Raw genomic sequence first — 20,514 nt, forward strand, 5'->3', positions numbered from 1 at the left:
AATAAAATCTGCTCAGTTGTATAATTTATGCATGTTGCAGAATTTGACTTTTCCTATTGCATGATTTATTTATTTTTCATTTGGGGTATTTTGATGCTACTTAATCACTGAATTTCTTATCTGGGTTGTCTGGGGGCAGTTAAAAAATAGCATGGAGTTCACTTTGCTTGGAACATAACATTTCTTTGAACTGATAGAAGGTTTCGCTGGACAGATTGGCTCAAGTATGGGGAGTCCTATTTATAAGTGTTTCAAAGCTTCGTTTTCAAGCTTTGTAATCCTACAGCTCTCTTTGAAACTATTGGTTCCCTTCTCTCCCCACCAGCTCAGATTGGACTTGAAGTGGTTACGTGACCCAGGTGTTCACCAATTTATTGTCTCAATGTCGAGCTCCGTGTTTACTTCAAGGCACGCATGGAGCTCCCCGGCCTGCAGAGACCCACACCATTCACTTCAGTGGAGGAGGAAGATCTGCCCATACAAATAAATGTGAACGTGGATCTACTTCCTCCATTAAAAACACCAGGCTTTGTGGACGGGGGGGCTCCATCCGTGCTCCTGTGCCTGTAAGAAATCACTAGGCTTGGGGTTGCTTGCCTTAGTTTTCCCAAAATGCAAAATGGAAGACAAAAAAATGCTTTACCTTGCTATGCGCTTTGAAAGTCCCTGAGTGAAAGGTGCCCTGAGAAGTTTTGTTTTCAACCAACATGGCATGGCTCGGACAGGCTGGGACGTTGACCTGTGATGTAGAGGAGGGAGGTGCAATGAATCTCTCCCTCTTGGTGGAAATTGGACCACCCATTGCCAAAGGTCCCTTTGGTCCCCAAACCATTGCTTATTTTTGTAAGAATGGATGGCAGCCGTAAGAAGGCTGTAATACAGTGGTGGTGAACCTATGACCCTCCACAGCTTCCATCATCCTCGACTATTGGTCATACTGTTTGGGGCTCATGGGAGCTGAAATCTGGCACCACCTGGAGGACCACAGGTTCCCCATCCCTTCTGTACCAGGATAAATGCAGGGCCATCACTGGGATGGTGCTAAAGCTGCCTCAACGTGGTATCTTCCAGATGTTGTTGGATTCCAACCAGCCCAGCCAGCATGGTAAGAGGGGTTTGGGAGCTGTAGTCTACCAACATCTGCAGGACACCTGGTTGGGAAAAGTTGCCCTAGCTTAGGGTTGCCCAAACTTGGGTCTCCAGCTGTTTTGGACTCCAACTCTAACCATCCCTAGCTAGCAGGAACAGTGGCCAGGGATGATGGGAATAACTTGAGACCCAAGATTGGGAAGCTCTGCCCTGGTCCATAGAACATATTTGGAACCCCCTAAGAATCTCCCGACACTCTCCATAGCCTTGTCCTTTTGGTTCTCCGTCTCTTGGCCATGCTAGAGTGTGACGCAACCCTCCTACGTGCTCTGACTATTGTACCGATTTCCAAGCACTGCATCTTTTACCGACAGCATCTCGCTTTCTCTCTCGGTTTGCTCCTTCTTATGTGCGTTTAGGGAGAACCATAGTGAGATCGAGAGACGCAGGAGGAACAAGATGACCCAGTACATCACCGAGCTCTCTGACATGGTGCCCACCTGCAGCGCCTTGGCGCGCAAACCTGACAAGCTGACCATTCTCCGCATGGCAGTGTCACACATGAAGTCCATGAGGGGCACTGGGAACAAATCTACCGATGGAGCATATAAGCCTTCCTTCCTCACTGAGCAGGTGGGTGGCTTTCTTTGGGGGAAAAGGCCGTGGCCCTGAATGAAGGGGTGGGAGCCTTCAGTGCAGTTTCACACTCACGGCAGCAAGCATCTGTTTGCCACCAACGGAGAAGCGCAGTCAAAGGTTGCCCCACTTTGACTGCACTTCCCGGACGGGATGGCAGATCTAGACTTGTTGTTGTGCAGTGGGTGGAAACTGCCCTTCGAACCCCTGTGCCTTTCAGTCTCCAGTCTACTAGTCTTTCCATCTACTAGTGTGATGCAGATGTTTGCCATACTTGGGGGTGGTGTGATACAAAACACACAGCTGCCACTGAAAATGTCAGCCATGGACTGTATGTGGTGTAGCGCTAAGTTCAAGTCACTTAGCGGTTTACCTCTGCTGGTGTGAAACGTTTTAAGCTAGCGGAATGTCATTGTGCAAGAGAATGCCGGTAGTTTCGTTGCGAAATATGTGCAATCTGTTGCACAGCAAATTTCCATGTGTGCACCTGTTGCATTTGGCTCCCCTGTTGCTCAGCGTTGAAATTCACCCGTCTGCTTGTGAATGAGCCCTTGCACTAGCAGGTAACATTGGATACAGGCCCGTATTCCCCCAGCCCTCTTCTGTATGGTATTATTCATGTCATGGCATGCCTTGGTTTCCTTGCTCCATGGAATTGTATTTGAGGAAGCGGGGGGAGAGAAGTCTACATCACTGCTATGTTGCATTGCGAGGCGATTTGTACAAATTAACAAAGGATAGAGGGGTGATAGTACTTGGAGTATAGTAGGTTCCAACTCCTGGGAGAGCTGACTGGCTGGTTATAGGGCCATTGCCTTGTGTTGTAGACTTCTGTGAAGCTGGGTGTGCTGTGAGGGGCTCCTTCTCTTGAGTCAGAGGATGGTGCCTGGGTGGATCCTGAATAAGATACTGGCAGTTCTCCCCACAAGGAAGTTGCCTGAACCTCATCAGAGGGGTCATGAGAATGTGTAGCCCCAGACTTGCACTTCCTGGTCTGGCAGCACGTGCATAAAACATCTTAGTCTGCATTAAAAACATAAGGTAGAATGAAGGGGACTTCATGTGCACATGGGACTTACCACACCTGCTCCACAGTTGTGGAATACTCCCTTCCTCTGCAGACACATGTCAGCATTTTCAGAAGCACCATAAAAAAAATCTTTGTTGTTGTGGCGAGCTTTTGGTTGCTGTGGCTTGAGCTCGAATGAGTGCCACCCTTTTCGTATTAGTTTTAGTTTTGTTAGTGATATTGTGTTATCACTAGTTTGGGGAAATGGCTTCTGCATAGTTAAGTCTTTGGTTATATACTTCAGAGGTTTTCAATCTTTTTTTAGTCCATGGCTCCCTTGACCAGCTTTCCGCGGCACCCCTGTGGGGCTCAGGAGCCCAGTTCTGTCACCCATTGCGTGAAGAGCTGGTGGCCTCTCACCCTTTTTCAAACACCCTCCCTTGTGGAGGGTTCCCTCAGCCTCCTCTTCCCTCTCCTTGGGAATCCTCTGGGCAGCCGCAGCTGCCCCCCCAGTCTCTGAGCTGCCCCCCCACCCCAAAGAGAGGTGCCTCCTCACACTGCCCCCACAGGACCCTGGGAAGCACCCCCTGGCCCTCCCCAGAGGCACCATTCCTTGGTAGCTTGTAGCCAGGGCTGCTGCAACAAACAGCTGTGCAAGCCTTTGGGAGGCAGAGACACAAGAGGGCATCAGGGGAGGGAGGGAAGGAAAGAGGGATAGAGGCTGGTGTTGACTGCGGCACCTCTTGACCATCATTCAAGGTACCCCAGGGTGCTGGGCACACTGGTTGAAAACCACTGGTATACTTCTTCATCCGTTGAGATCAGTAAGGTAAGCCAAACATATATGTGACTTCATCTGTGGCCCAGAGTTATCTCCCCTGCATTTGATCCAAATGAGAAGATTGTATATGTGTAAAAGAGTGGGGGTTGGGGATGCCACAGGTAAGACTAACCTTAGTTCCAGATTTGCAGATAATTGCAAACTGTGGTTAGCTGGAGACAAAAGCTTATGACTTCCTTACAGAAGGGGAGGGAGGGGAAGCTCATACATGTAACACTAAACCATGGTTTAGCAGAGGGCCCACCAGATGTTGCTTATTTTGTAGCTTTTGACTTTTGTGAGGCCAGGGATCCATCATAAGCTGTCTTGGTTGGGGCTGAAGCAAGTTGTTTTCCAACCACATCTGGAGGGCCACAGATTCCACCTAGTAGCGAGTTAGCATTATGACCAGACCAAGATGCTAGGCAAATTCACACAATCAAATCCTGACTTAATAAGCCAGGGTATAAATGAATAGTGTTCAGCTACATGCAGCTACATACCCATGCCCAAAGAGTTCTCCTTTCTTCAAGTGAACAAGCCAGGGTTCTGCTCTTAACCACAGTTTCCTGTTACATGTGTAACCAGAAACTATAGCTATTGGCTTACAGGCAAGCCAGCACATTACATTTGAAACGTGATTTGATATCCTGACTTGCTATTATTGTTGTTGCTATTGTTATTAGTATTATTATTAACTTCATTTCTATACAGCTTTATGTTTTAAAGAAAAAAATCCCAAAGCTGTTTACAACACAATAAATTTCCATGAGCGCAGCTGCTGTGTTGGGTTCCTCTGTTTATCCACATTAATACATGTCCTTGCGAAAGTGGACAGGGAGTATTGAATGCAGCCCAGTGAACAGGAATGACAGACTGAATGCAAGTAAAACAAAGCAATTCACTAAACTACTGCAGTTTTATCCAAATATGTTGTCCAACAAAAGCCGGCCTTTGCTAATGGAAATGAATGCAGTATTGAAAAGAAGTAGCACAAAAATAATTATGCACTCCTGTTAAAATTTGCTTTTCCTTTATTTAGGCTTGCTCCCTAAATTACTTGTTTCTTCTCCTTTTCTTGGCAAGGAACTGAAACACCTCATCCTTGAAGCTGCAGATGGCTTCCTCTTCGTTGTTGCTGCTGAGACAGGCCGAGTGATCTACGTGTCCGATTCTGTCACTCCTGTTCTCAACCAGCCCCAGTCAGAGTGGTTTGGAAGCACTCTCTATGAGCAGGTTCACCCCGATGACGTGGAAAAGCTGAGGGAGCAGCTCTGCACATCCGAGAACTCAATGACAGGTCAGCTGTTTCCTTGAGGTGTTTTCAAGCAGTATAAAGTTTTCGGCTGTTTTCTGTGTGATATTCCAGCGTGCTCTGGCATCTTTGCTTTGAATGTTGCCGATTTTTGAAGGGAATTTTCAAGCGTTCCTTGAGCACTATTCACAAAATGGCAGCCGTGAGGCTGTGGCCTAGCACAAAGAGGTCAGATCAGCTCCCTCTTATCCACTGACAGGCTAAGACACTGTTCACAAAATGGCAGCCGTGAGGCTGTGGCCTAGCACAAAGAGGCTGCCACATAGCAGAAAAGAAGACCGGGTCAGAAAAATGGTCTGGTCATCCCCTCTCTGCATCGAAATGCCCCAACCAGTAATCCAACCACAAGGTACATGGTCCAAACAGGCCTAATGGTCAGGTTCTTGAGTAGGTGAGGCAAGTCTGCTCATCATCTTCTCTTATTGACAAGTTGCTCAAGTCAAGGAAACCTTAGGATAGTTGTTATACAAGGCCATCAAGGTTTCCTCCTATTGGTTTCTGCAGCCAGCTGTGGTCAGTAACCAAAGTTGATGACCACCATTTCTTAGTTAGGATAAAATGGAAAACTATGGCTGAGGCTTCCTGATTTAATTGCTGCATGTGTATAGGCACTCCATGTGTAAACAAAAGGTTTGTGCACTATCTCTGCTTATTAAGCCAAGATATTGTTGTCTGAACCAGTTTGTTCACACTTTTAGAGAAAGAAAAGGCTTAAAAATGCCAATTTTCTTTGGAAGAAAAAGCAGGTGCAGGGCCCTGATCCGGAGCATGCCTGTTTCAAGGTGTGACTGTAAATTGAACATATTCTCCCTCTGCCCCACACACTACCCTTTGGCTACTGTTGTTTCTCACCATGGGCATAGGCAGGGGGGTAGCTGGTTCCCCCATCAAACAAACAAACAAACAAACAAATAAATAAAAATACTTAACTAAGGTTCTTCCCCGCCTAACATGAAGCCTGCCCACCCCCCAATAAATCATGGCTATGCCCATGCTTCTTGCCTGCATCTCTTCTTTCTTCCTCATTGTGAAAATTTAGATAATTGGCTACTTGGGTTTCTCATCTCCTTCCCCTGCCTCCCTCTCTGGCTACGATCAGTCTCCATCTTTGCTGATATAACCACATTTTATTTCTAAATAAGCAAGTTTTAAGCAAGTTGTTTTGTGGGATTGTTTTTTTCTTTTTAAGTGTGAATAATAAAATGTATTGTTTGCCCTTAAGAAGGGGGACAAGATAGATCTTTTCTGCTGTGGTTTTAATGGGAAATTCAGGTCAAGGAGGACGAAGGAGCAGTCTGACATTTTCTTTCTGGTGGTTTAATGCTGATGTAGGTAGTTTATAATGGTTATCCTTTTTCTCTTAGCCACTGTCTCAATGTTTATTTTGGCTGCTGCCTTCCCATCGACTTGGCTCCGTGACTGAATTTCCATCTAATTGTGTTTGTGAGAGAGAGAGAGTGTGTTTTTGTCTTTCTAGATCGGTGTACATGTTTTTCGTTTTATGATTCCATATTCTGTTTATGGGTTTAACTTCCTTTTCCTTATGATTGTGACCTTGAACTTAGTCTGTTTTTGCTGTAAAAAAATTCTTTCAGGCAGTTATAAAAGGGTTTGAAAAGATCTAATTCTTGGCAATTCAGATTCACATGTGGCTCTGGCAGTGTAAGCATTCCTGATCTTCCCTATTCTGTATATCTTAACACAGGTTTTCTTCTGTGCTTCTGCTCGTTTTATTTATTACATTATTTCCTCCAGAGAGCTTAAAGCCGTTTACATGGTCCTCATCATTTTCATATTGTCTTTGCAACAAGCTTTCGAGGTAGGGTAGGCTGAGAGAGAGAATGGCTTGGCCCAAGGTCACTTCATGACAAGGTTAGAAACCTGGGTCTGACCAGTCCTAACCCTTCACTCTAACCATTGCACCACACTGACTCCCCATCCATGTTGTGTACCACAGGCTGTCTACCATGATATATCACCAGCAAAACATCGCAATGTCTGAAATAAAGACGGAGCTATGTCGAGGTGTTGGCTGGCTTCATGGTTTGTCCCACATTGTGATTTTTGCATAGCACACACACCATGATCCATGAAATACTGCCAGGTCAAAAACGATGAAATTGATATCATGATAATGGACTTCAAATGGGTTTTGGACGATATATCGCCCAGCCATAGCATATTCCTGCATTGCAGGGGTTTGGACTAGATTATTCTCTGGATCCCTTCCAACTCTATGATTCTATGAGAGAGACGTGGAGGGCCACATTTCTCCCCAAGGCCTGAGGTTTCCCATCCATGTTGCAGATTGTGCTGGTCCCTTACTGCATCATCCCTGATCTATGACATGCTGGCTGGAGCTGATGGGAATGGTTGTCTTAACAACAACTGGAGGATGACAGGTTCCCCACTCCTAAATTAGAGTTTCTAAATTCCCCTTTCAAAGCATTTTGTGCTCATTCCCATCACACACCTTGTGGTGGAGCATCACAAGCATCTCCTCGTTTCCGGTCAAATTGTGCTTCATGGATGGAGAAATCTGGCCTTACACTGAGTCAGGTCATCAGGTCACTGGACCATCTAGCTCAGTGTGCTCTACAGCTGGCTGGCAGCAGCTCTCCAGGGTTTCAGAGAGGTGTCTCTCCCAGCCCTACCTGGAGATGCCTGGGATTGAACCCGGGACCTTCTGCATGCAAAGTGGATGCTCTGCCACTAAGCTATGGCCCGTTCCCTTTAGACGCCATCTACTCAGGAAGTGGTTTTTGTCGGAAGCACAGTGGAAAAGACCTACTTGTCTTTTGGGGCCCTGTCCATCACACATGATGTCCACTTAAGCCTGGGACTGCAGTTGTCCAGAGAGAATGAAACCGTGTTCCAGCATGCTCTCGTGGGCTAAAGCGGCCGTTTTGGGGAAACTGCTGAAACATTCAAATGGGTAGTATAAGCAACTGTTTCATTTTCTACTTCTATGGTTTGGCAAGCTGTGGGAGAGCAGTGGGGTTAACGATATCAAATAAAATGGTTTGGGGAGGGACGGAAGGGAGAGCTACGTGGATGCCTGAATTCGGAACTTTGGCAAACCATGTGGGCAGCCCCTGGGCCTTTCTCATACTTTTTTTTTCCCCAGGGAAACCAGTTTTGTACTGAAGGAAAGGTCAGCAGAAGCCTTGAAAGAAGAGCATGTTGTTGTGTAGCCAGCTGTTTTGTTTTGCTTTTGGCTTTTTTCTTTCCTTACTTACACACACACACAAGTCCTGTTCTCCACAGGCTGCCGGAAACTTGAATGTGCTCAAAGACTTCTCCGTGACTGGCAGCTATTCAGGATATAAAGGCCATTCAGGGAACCAACTGGGTTCAGTTTTTGGTTTTCTTCTGCCTGCAGCAGTGCTTTTGACGTGGAACCTGAGAATGCATGTCCCAAGTGCTGTAAGAATGGAACTGCTGGTTATTTTATTTACAGTCTTGCTCTACAACTTTGCTATGGCCCTTCTCCTGAACCTTCGACATTTTGCTTCCAATGAAGGTATCCTGCCCATGAACAATGGTCTTTCCCTTAAGCCAGTACCCTGAGCCTTTTTTCAGATCTTCAGCAAGGGGAGAACAGTTTGTAAGGCTTGGAGAGATAATATATGTGAAGCACGTTAAGGCAGGTAGCATAGTTCAGAAGTGAAATGCGTTTCTCTGTGTTCCGGATGTGTTTATTTAAGGAATTCTTACATTCAACCTCTTTTGTTCATGAAAAAAAATCCAAAGGCAGCTTATTGTGAAGTTAAAAACAAACAGTGGGTGCCACCACCAAGAATGTCCTGTCTCAACTACCTGCTTCCTTTACCACAACTGGTGGTGGGAATGTAGAGCAGAGACTCAGAAGATTTGAATATGTAAAGGAGTTTCATGAGAAAGAGATGATTCTAGTAGGCTAGGGTGGGGAATTTGTGGCCTTCCAGATGTTGCCCGACTAAAACTCTCCATCATCCCTGGAGCTGATGGGAATTGTGAGTTTAACAACATCTGGAGATACATGGGTTCCCTGTCCCTTACTAGGCTAAATGACAATTCATCCGCCTGTGCAAGACAGCTACTTCCGTGTTCTTCTAGGACATTCCATGTTGAGTGTTCTTTTATAGCAGGCTAGTGTTAGTTGCTGGTTTTCAAGAACTGATGGGGGGAAATAATTCTAATCCATATTAATGTGTATGATTTATGCCATCTGGATTAATTTTGAAGGAGAATAATGTGGGGTTTTTTTGTGAACTCTTCCCCTAATCAAGCTTGTGGCTTTGTAGTGTCTCCTTGGAGAAATTTTGATAGGTTTAAGTTTCAGGAAAACAGTTGATCAAAGACGTAAAGTATCTGCGCCTTTTTCCTATTGTGCAACTGAAAAGCATGACTAAGCAGATTTAACCAATCTTATTTTGCTTGGCACGAGCCTGATTGCGCTCCCCATTCACAGTTATTTTGTGAGGAGCTATAGCAGGAAATAAGCTTTTATAATGGAAACAGTGATAGAGAGTGAAGACTGGCTTGTTTTGATTAGACGCCTTTTATTGAATTAAAGAGCATAAGTTCTGCAGTGACTTTGCACAAAAAGCATTAGACTGTAATATTGGAATCTGAGCCTTGTAAAACAGTAGGGAGTTTGCAGAGATCTGGACAAGAGGCGGCGGGGGGGGGGGGAACCTTCCATTTGGAAACCATGAGAACTGCAGATGTTGATAGCTTCAACAGCTGCACCCGGGTTCAGTTTTATGTCCAGCTTTCAAGGAATGCTGTTAGCAAGCAAAGTTTGTGCACCCAGAGAGAATCCAGATGTTGTCCGTGGAGTCAGATTGTCTGTGCGTGGTGCAGGATTAATTAATCAGCGGAGCAACTTCGAAGCAATTTGCAACATCAGGCCAGAAAAAAAGGATGCTATAAAGAGGACGCTGTTAGTCATTGTTGAATAAATAGCACCAGAGATGGAAATTTGGAAATAGCTTTGTTGTTGTCCTTTTAAAGATCAAATAAGACCTTTTCTGCAAATATTGTTTACTCCAATGCTGTTTCTACACTTGTGATTTTTTCCTCCTGGATGCCATTTGGTGTAGAGGAAAATGATAATTTACAAAAGTAGTTGTCTTTTACCAAATCCAACCATTGGTCCATATAGCCCTGTATTGGCTATTAGGGTTGAGGGAACCCCCTCCCTGCCCTCTTTTGCCAATTATTCAGCACTTTTGTCCAGGACAGAGAGGTATGGATGCCCTTGAACTCTGAAGCCTGCTACCTTTTTGGTTTCCCTTAGCACAGATATTCTGTGAGCTCTTGGATCATATAGGCAGTTCCCCAAGGAAGTGTCCAGGCTTTTCCAGATTTGAAAAAGTAAGAGGAATAAGATTAAATAATTGCTGCTGTTTGTCAAGCCACCACCCCAAGACTTCACCAGCTTAGACATTGATGCTGAGATAGCAAAGTGTGGCAGATTTCCCAAGGTAGCTCCTGATTTGGGCAATTGTCTTCCATTCTCAACGGGCACCACATTTATCAAAACAAAACACGCCTTGGTTATTCCGGAGGCGCTTCCCAATATGATTACGGCATTTTGAAGCAAAGCGATATCTAGGAAAGTCAACGCCAAATCAAAGCTCCACCCGATAAAAACCAGCTCCGGAATCACTCCCAGTTCCAGCAACAATGGTCGCAGGGCGGGAACTTGCGATACTGGAGCTATCCCATTTTCAATCCCAGGTGGCCGTAAAGATACAAGCAGCTGCCTGATGTGCAAGGCTGGTTTGGACATGACACATCCTTCAGAGGCCTTTGCCCAGTGAGTTTCCTTTTCCGCAGGGAAGGGGACTACGTCTTTAGAGACAGAGTAGAGACTTTGCGTACAGGAAGGCCCCTTTCCAATCTAAAAGCTGGGGATATCCTTGGTATTTGCACGTGCCCATGTGCTTTTAAAACATATTCCTGTAGTATAGGGATGTGTGCGCGCACGTACTTTTAATCAAACAACTCTCATCTGAAAAACGAATGTTATTTGGAAGTTCAGAACTAGAAGTTTCTTGATACACACAACCTTCTGAATAGAAGATCGCTAGAAGAATCTTCATGTTGAGGTACACGAAGGTGGAATTGTTTTGTGTTCAATAGCAATGAAGGTTGGTTGGTTTGATTTTAGTGGGACACAAGTAAGCACTGTATCCTGACAAGTTTGACACCAAACTACAGAGGTACCTCGGTTTACGAACTTAATCTGTTCCGGAAGTCTGTTCTTAAACCAAAACCGTTCTTAAACCGAGGCGAACTTTCCCTAATGAGGCCTCCCGCCGCCGGTGCCCTTCCACCGTTCTGCTTCCATTCGTAGACCGAGGTAAAGTTCGCAAACCGTGACACTACTTCTGGTTTTGCGGAGTTCGTAAACTGAATAGTTCATAAACAAGGCTGTTCTTAAACCGAGGTACCACTGTATATTCTCTTCCAGGAAACTCCATTTCCTCTCAACAGAGAGACAGCAATGTGTGGCCACTGAGCATGCTCAGCCCACATTGCCCCTCCCTCCTTCCCTCCATTATGCTTTGCTTATTCAAAGTTTCTTTTGTACTTGGGCAAACCTTGGGATTAGCCCACTGATTACTAATTGTGTGTGTGTGGTGGGATTCTGGCTACATCAGAATCCATATTCAGGTAATGAGATTGCCATTAGTATATAGAATAGGAAGGTACCTTGTAATTGGCCGGACTATTTGCAAGGTGGCTACATCTCTGTTTTGTTGTGTTTTAATTCTCGTGTTCTACTTCAAATTTCTGAGACATTAAATTTATGGGGCTTAATTTGTGTTTTGAAATTCTGTACGTTGTATATTTTTGAATCACTTTACACCACTTTGAGACCTAGATGGTAAAAAGTGGGGTATGCGTTTTTAAATTAAATAACTAAGATAAAAAATAATTTGACCACCTCAGGGAAATAGAGCTTCTGTGTTCAAAACAAACATACCTCTGAATGCCAGTTGCTCAAGGAGGGAAAGAGAGCAATGTGGGAGGGAGCTGTTGCCTTTATGGTCTGTTTGTTGCCTTCCCAATAAGCCAATTTTGGGAGAAAGTTACTCTACTAGATGGGCTGTCTTCCAGTTGGGCTCTCCTTAGGATGTCAGTGAATGTATTGTGTGCTTCTATGGAGCCCGACCCAAATTCCTACTTTCTAAAACTAGAGAGAGTTTCTGAACCAACAGTTCACATAGCTTAAACACTCACGAGAATGGTGAGATTAGAGCTTTTTGCCTGGCTTGCTTTGTTGTTGCCTTTTGGATGTAGACATGGCCAGTGCTGTCCCAACACTACCACATCAGCACATGATACCTGTTTTTCAGCAGAGTTATGAGCCTCTATGAGCTTTCTGGCATAGTTAATAATTAAAAAGATATATAAAAAAGTAACAGTTTCCATATACGCTGGCCAGTTGCCCTTGTTCCAGCCTGAAAAGTGTTTTGGAGCTCAGCACTGCTAGATTTTGTTCCTCCTAGGCAGGAATGTGTGTTTAGAGTGGGTGCCTCCAGACTGTCACGCTTTTGCAGGAGGGATTCCAGTGCAAGCCAGAACTTGGGGTTCACACGAATAAAGTGGATTAAAGCGCTCTTTCACCCTAGCACAGCCAATCCACTTCAAAAGCAAAAACTAAATAGACCTACTGCAGTTGGAGAAGTGCTGGGGAATGGTATTGAAAAGCGTGGGGTGAACAATTGACTTAATGGGAAGAAGTATACACACAACACAAGCAAAGGGGGTTGAATGCTTGTTGTCATAGAAGATCCCTGCACATAAATCAGGACAAATGATCAGGAAAGACTGGGCATAATCTGACCACTGTAAACTTTGGGCAAGCAAAACAGACCAAATACTCAATAAACAGGTCAGCTTGAGGAATCCAGTATCCTAACAGTTATCCTATTTAAGCTCCTATATCTCTGATTAGAGCTCAGCTTCAAACTTGTCCACCTATAATTAAATTACCCGAGGGCTTCCCATTTCCCCTCTCAAGCTTTGATTGAGGTTCTCATGGAACAAGGCCTTTGTGCACATAGTAGACACCTTAGAGCCTTCTGAAACTCACAGGGGGTCTATTTAACAAATCATGGAGAAATGGTACCGTGAAGGTAGGGACAACTATGTTCCAAGCCAAGTGTGAGGAACCTTTTCGTCCTCTAAATGTTGTGGACCTGCAACTCCTATCAGCCCCAGCAGGCATGCCCAATGGCCAGAAATGATGAGAGTTGTAGTTCAGCAGCATCTGGAGGGCCAAAAGTTCCCCATGCCTATTCTAGATTAAGTCCCAAATCTGTGATGCATTATTGAGCCCTGATGCAATTCTCTCTTCCCAGACGCAACAGCATTTAAACACAGGATATGAATTCTGAGCTTAGCTTCTTTCCAGCACCATGTATCTTTTTGGGTGTGATACACACACAAGATAGGAGAAGGTATTTTTCTGAAAAAAATCTATTGCAAGACACAAAGGTACCCATAAGGTAAAGGTAAAGTGACCCCTGACCGTTAGGTCCAGTCGTGACTGACTTTGGGGTTGCGGCGCTCATCTCGCTTTACTGGCCGAGGGAGCCGGCGTACAGCTTCCGGGTCATGTGGCCAGCAGGACTAAGCCGCTTCTGGCGAACCAGAGCAGCGCACGGAAACGCCGTTTACCTTCCCGCCGTTGAGGTACCTATTTATCTACTTGCACTTTGACGTGCTTTTGAACTGCTAGGTTGGCAGGAGCAGGGACCGAGCAACGGGAGCTCACCCCGTCATGGGGATTCGAACTGCCAACCTTCTGATCGGCAAGTCCTAGGCTCTGTGGTTTAACCCACAGCGCCACCCGCGTCCCAAGGCACCCATAGCATTCTTCTAATTTAAGAATGCAAGAAGAGACTGGTGCACCAGACCAATGGCCCATCTAGTCCAGCATCATGTTCTCACAGTGGCCAACCAGATGCCCCAATAGGAAGCTAGCCAGCAGGATTCAAGAACAGAAGCACTCTCTTCACCTGCAGTTTCCAGCAACTGGTATTCAGGAGCATTGCTGCCTCTGGCCATGGAGGCAGAACATAGCCATCATGGCTCTCAGCCATTGATGCCTTTATCCTCCATGAATGTGTCTAATCCTCTGCTCACTGCCTCCTGTGGGATCACGTTCCATGCTTTATTCCATAATTTCATAGGAATTATGCTTGCTCCCTCTAAGTGCTTAGAGGAATGACACAACCTTGGTCCATTTGTCAAAAGGCATATGTACTTGGAAAGTCCCTTTAGCCTTCTGAGCAAGATGAAGAAAACATTGGAACGGGCATCCTTGAGGGAGAGGTTGGGGGGAAACCTGACATAAAAGGCTCCTTTACAATTCCCTTGCTGCAGTTCAGCTGTAGTGGCTGCCAGCAACAACTATAAATATCCCTGAACTATGCTACATTTCAGTCATGTTTCATTTTGCTTTTATTGCCCTTGATAAGGATCCATGCTTCCTTGGAGCAGTGGGAAAACCATGCCAGTAAAAGTTATACAATGTCCATTCTCACACACACACCCAGCCTCATTCTTTCCTTTGCAATCCAATGAGGTCACTGTAAATAACACCAGAACACATGGAGGCCCAAACAGTTCCAGTGAGAATTGGTTTGGTGGTGGATTGTTGGGTCCCATGGTGGTTGGCTACGGTTTGCCTTGTTTTGAATGCACTGAGAAGGAGGGACAGAGGACTATGACACAGAGAAAGTTTTATTTCATACAGAAAACTTGGTCCATTGGCAGGGCTGATCTGGGGCAGGTAAAATAAAGTTCCATAGTGTCAGCTCTCATGTTGGAGGAGCAAATGTTGGAGCCTCCAACTCCCCATTGGATGTTTGTGGGGACAAGTGTGTCGTCTCTGCACCTGCCCATGTTACAGTTATGTGTAAGGGTCAGACTACACTGCAGGGGCTACCAGCCATTTGCAAACTGGAGAAAGTGTTGTGAGAACTGAAGGCAAATGAGCATAAATAGTCACAAATCCAATACATTCAGGATTGGCACAGTCCATAAGAAATCCAGTTACAGCAAACGTAACCTAAATTTACAAGAACTTATAATAAGACTAAACTTAACACTATAGCACACAGAACAGAGCACTAGAACAAAGAGATAGAAAGAGAAAGTAAGAAATCAGGCTCCTTCTGGCCTGACTATTATAGTCAGCATGACCTTGACAGAAAGGATAGCAGAACCAGCTTAAACCAGATGTACTCAGCTTCCCAGAAGGAACAACCTAAACATTAGAAGCCTTCTGCCTGTTTCTTTCACGTAGAAAGAAACCACCTAGAACACTCTTGAATTAAGTAGAATAGGAAAGATCTCTACACATCAGAGCAATACTTTCTGTACTAAGAAATGCAAACAGCCAAGAACCACACAAACACTGCAACCTTCTCTGTTTGCTACAAAAAAGGATACAATACATTCCCTATTTATTTACTTGCACTTTGACGTGCTTTCGAACTGCTAGGTGGGCAGGAGCAGGGACCGAGCAACGGGAGCTCACCCCATCGTGGGGATTTGAACCGCCGACCTTCTGATCGGCAAGCCCTAGGCTCTGGTTTAGACCATGGCACCACCCGTTTTTCTCTAGGCAAGTGTAAATGTCTACATTTTCTTCTCATGCAACTGCTTTAATCTACTTCAAAACTAAAGTCATTTTGGGATGATCTTTTGAGGTGCTCATGATTGTAGAGAAGCTTATAAACTATCAAATTAGAGATAAGACATGCAGATTTGCATACAGTCATAAATAAGTAGGATGCAAATTAACCTTACATCACCACTATCACCAAAGTAGCCTGTATGTGGAACTACGTGTCTGCCCCATGAGATTAGGTCAGGGATAGCCAATGTGGTGACCTCCAGATGTGTTGCCCTCCATCATCCCTAACCATCATCCCTCAACCATTCTGGGTGAGACTGATGGGAGTCCTACAACATCTGGAGGATACCATGTGGCTGATTCTGGATTAGGTTGTCCAGTGGATGTATCCTCCGGAAGGTGGTCCAGAAGAGAATGTGACCCTCGGGCGAAAAAAGTTTCTTCACCTCTGCTTTGGAAGCTCCCTGTTTTCCTGCCCTGCTCTCTTGCTAGACATTGTCCAAGGGACTAAGAACACAATGTGTTTTTGAAGGTTACTAGAATGTTTCTTAGAAGCACAGATGTCAATTAGTACTTTGGTCCAGCCAGCCTTTGAACCAGAGGTCCACTTCTAATTGGAACCACATCAGATAACGTTTGTTGCTGAACATTTTGCTCCCGTTTTTGACCATTTCCTCTTGTTTTGCTACATCTCCGTCTTGGGGGGTTCCCTTCTCCCACTTCCCCACCTTTTCTTCTTGCACCAAGAGAAAGATGTTTTTGGATCCTACCAAGATTCTTCTGGTAGCTTTCATTCCTGTTTTCTGTTTGTCTTTTCAGAGCAGCCTGTGGAGTATTTTTCTTGGAGTACAAAGCCATCTTTTGTTATCTTGTCCAAACCAAACTAATTTGTCAGTCTTCTTATATCAACTGAAGGGAAAGCTGGAGGGCAGAAGATCAGGAGGGTGCAAGGGTTGAGGTGTGTCAGGATAATTGATGGGAGACTGAGTTTCCTTTTCTTTCTTTGTAGTTCGGTACTAGGACACTGAGTTCTGCTGCAGAAGGTGGGGTGATTTTTCTACACAGATTAAGGACTGTTTTACAGAAATCCTGTATAACCCTGGTTGGTTTTCCTCTGTTGCTAAAGGTTGGCTGAAAACTAGGCTGTGAAACCATGGCTTGAGGGTGGTTTGCCAAAAGCTATTTGTGGTGATGGAGGCAAAGTGTTAATGTCTGCGACCGGCAAACCATGGTTAAGGCAGTTCTGTGCCTCCTGCTGGAATCCTTCTGTATGCTCTCTAGCTAAACCATGGTTTGGCTGTATGTCTGGGCTCTTGACCAGAATTGAAATAGCCAAAGATAAGTAGGTGTATGCTATCAGTTCCATCACAGCAGGTGTAGCTGCGTTGGTAGAACACGATACTCTTAATCCCCAGGGTCGTGGGTTCAAACCTCACATAGGACAAAAGATCCCTGCATTGCAGGGGATTAGACTAGATCAGTGATGGCTAAACTTGGCCCTCCATCTGTTTTAGGATTACAATTCCCATCATCCCTGACCACTGGTCCTGTTAGCTAAGGTTGATGGGAGTTGTAGTCCCCAAAAAGCTGGAGGGCCAAGTTTGGCCACCACTGGACTAGGTGATCCTTGCGGTCCTTTCCAACTCTGCGATTCTATGTGTCCCTGGCTTGCATGTGGCAAGGTGGAGAATTTAAGGAAGAAGTGGCTGTTTGTGAAACAAAAGGCTTCCTGCAAGCTTATTTGCTTTATTTATTTATAAAACAAAAAGTATATACTGTAGTGAATTGAGCAGAATGGAAGGTGGGAGGTTGGGGTGTGTGTGCTGAATTTTGGCCTTGTACAGGGCGCAGCTGAAATTTGAAAGACCCAAAGACTGCCCCTGCTACTTTCTTTATTTTGAAAAGCACTTTTCTATCCCTAGTGACCACAAAGACATGCTTGAAAGTGTGTGAGAATTCGTAAAGGCTGGGTGGGTAAGTTCTGCAGTGGCTGGGAACAAGAAGTGTGTGTCCTGCAGAGGCTTGTGTTACTAACAAAGCAGAACACATCGTGCAAAATAGTTTCTTAAAATCTTGGGGATGGGGTGAATCTGGAAAAGGTGATAAAACTACACAGTTTCTTAGTTTGCAAAATTTGGATTGCTTTGATACAGAATCTTTATTTTAAAGCTTGAGGTATGCACAGTTTTTCAGCAGTGCTACTACTTGCAATGCACGCAGAAAGCTGCTCTATCCCAAGTCAGATTGGGGCATCTAACGCACTACACTGACTGGCAGTAGCTCTCCAAAGTCTTCCACAAGGATATTTCCCAGCCCTAGTCGTGGCCGACTCTGGGGTTGCGGCGCTCATCTCGCTTTATTGGCCGAGGGAGCCGGCGTAAAGCTTCTGGGTCATGTGTCCAGCATGACTAAGCCGCTTCTGGCGAACCAGAGCAGCGCATGGAAACATCGTTTACCTTCCTGCTGGAGCAGTACCTATTTATCTACTTGCACTTTGACATGCTTTCGAACTGCTAGGTGGGCAGGAGCTGGGACCAAACAACGGGAGCTCACCCCGTCGTGGGGATCCAAACTGCCGACCTTCTGATCGGCAAGTCCTAGGCTCTGTGGTTTAACCCACAGCGCCACCCGCGTCCCTACCTGGGGATTAAACCTGGGAACTTGTGTATGCAAAGCCTGCGCTCTACCACTGAAGTGCAGCCCTTCTCCCAAATTGGGAATCAATATTTTTTTCCCCCTTGGGAAGCAGGGAATTACAATGTGCTATTTTAGAGCACCTGATGAAAGCTGGCTTGTTGTAGGTGTGCTCTACATTCCCTCCTGTTTTTTCTTCTTTTATCTTTGGGCACTAGGAAGAAGTGCCATAGAATCTAGGAATCCTAGAGAGAAGAGTGACTTTGAAAAGGAGCTAGATTTAGCTGCCCAGTGGGGGTTGTAGAAGAGAATGGAAACCTAGGCAATAAAACCTGGGCTGCATTTTATTATCAGCCTATAAACCTCAACATGGCTGTGTTTAACGTGTGCTTCTATTGTGTCAAGATGGGCTGGAGCCAGATTGGGAAGAATCCCCCAATATTAAGGGGGCAGCCCAGCTCTTGATGGATGGACTCCATCTCAAGTGTTGTAAAGCGATAAAAAGAACATTGGAATATATTGGGTGTTCTTTTATATATGTTCTTCGGTTATTCCGAGGAGCCAAGTGGAGAGCGTTTGGCAGGTGACCTGCAATTTAGGAATCCCTGGCTTCAGGTCTCGTTCTATCCATGAATTCACTAGGCTGTAAGGCAAAGAACCACTATTATTATTATTATTATTATTATTATTATTATTAATTACATTTCTTAGTTGCTTTTTAAAATAGGAAACTCAGAGCACCTTACAAAAATGAACATTAAAAATAAGTGTAAAACAACCTAAAATACACAAGTAATATATTTTTTAAAAATCAGGTCCAGCTCCACCACAGTAAATGATAAGGAGAAGAATAAGATCCAAAGACTAGGGTAAATAAGACCATTTTTTGCCTGGCACCTAAGAACAGATATTAATGGCACCAGAGAAGCATCCCTACAGAGAAAATTCCATAAACAAGGAACCACCATATCCCTCAGGTCGAACTTAGCTGTTAAGGGGGGGGGGGGGAAGAAGTATCAAAGGGATGCTGGAAAATGTAGGGAATTTTAATAAAATGGTAAATTACCCAATGTGTTTCATTCGAAACTTTCCTCAGGGACACTGGAAGAACAACAAACTGTAATTCATATCACCGTAGAAAATCATATTCAGAACATATTTTTCCACGCATAAGACGATGCTTTTTGCTAAAAAATATTAGGCAAAAATTGGTTGTTGTCTTATACACAGATAGGGGGGCATGCAATTAATGGCAGCAGCAAGCAGGAAATTCGCAGCGGCTATTGGGCAGATGATTGGTGGCTGTGGCAAGGCCTGCTGGTGATTGGCTGTGGCAATTGGGCAGGCGATTGGTAGCTGCGGCAAGAGGTGGGTGGGCTGTTGGTAGCGGCGAGCGGACAGACAATTGGTGGCTGTGGCAAGGTGTGCCATTGGCAGTGGCTGTGGCAAGCGATTGGCAGTGGCGGGCAGACGGGTGAGCGATCGGCGGAAGTGACCTTCCCCACCCTCCAAAAAAGCTAAACAACTTAATTTCTTATACACAGAAAAATACAGTAAGTTGTGTATGATAGCCATAGGTGTTGATTGCAATCAGCCTGACCATATTAAATACAGTGGTACCTCGGGTTAAGTACTTAATTCGTTCTGGAGGTCCGTACTTAACCTGAAACTGTTCTTAACCTAAAGCACCACTTTAGCTAATGGGGCCTCCTGCTGCTGCCGCGCTGCCAAATCACAATTTCTGTTCTCATCCTGAAGCAAAGTTCTTAACCTGAAGCACTATTTCTGGGTTAGCGGAGTCTGTAACCTGAAGCGTATTTAACCCGAGGTACCACTGTATCATAAAGTGATGCAACATTAACCGCATCTTATTAATGTGTTTTTCACAGCGCAGTCCTTAAAAGGAGGCCTCTGTCACTGCCCATCAACAAAGCAGCCGTTACAGAAATCCTCTGTGAACGCTGACAAGTGTTAACCGCCTGACTTGGTTGTGATGTCAGGTGATTGACAGGCCAGTGGTTTCGGCCACTTGTCAGAGTTGGCCACCACAAAGAGTGGGGGATTGAGGGATCTGGCCCATTGGCTGGATCTATTTCTCCCCCGCTTCCTGCTCTTCAGTTGCAGCCAGCAATGTGGAATGGACACAGGAAAAGACTAGGCACTGTGACTAAACTCTGCAAAATTAGACTGGGGAGCAAAACATGCGGCTTCCATTTTGTTTTACCAGTTTGGCCTCGTTCCATCTGCAACATGAGGGTAACGTTAACCTGCCTCACAGGGTCGTCGTAACTGAGGTAATGGTTGTAAAATACATTGAACACCAGATGGATATATAAATTATTACAGCAGCAGCGTTATATTTATTA

General features: G+C 45.1%; 1 protein-coding gene across 5 annotated transcripts in view; it reads left to right on the forward strand.

Moving 5' to 3' along the window:
- Positions 1–20,514, forward strand: part of ARNT2 (aryl hydrocarbon receptor nuclear translocator 2) — a 146,814-nt gene that overhangs the window by 49,881 nt on the left and 76,419 nt on the right. For all 5 annotated transcript variants that reach the window (XR_014519135.1, XM_083475337.1, XM_083475338.1 and 2 more), the window contains exons 4-5: positions 1,509–1,722; positions 4,641–4,854. Coding sequence is in view for 4 of the 5 variants with exons in the window: in XM_083475337.1 (XP_083331463.1) it covers positions 1,509–1,722; positions 4,641–4,854 (428 nt within the window). In the remaining variant the exon portion in view is untranslated. The remainder of the gene's footprint in view (positions 1–1,508; positions 1,723–4,640; positions 4,855–20,514) is intronic.

The sequence above is a fragment of the Podarcis liolepis genome (genome assembly GCF_965112155.1).
Source record: "Podarcis liolepis genome assembly, chromosome: 14".
Lineage (NCBI taxonomy): Eukaryota > Metazoa > Chordata > Lepidosauria > Squamata > Lacertidae > Podarcis > Podarcis liolepis.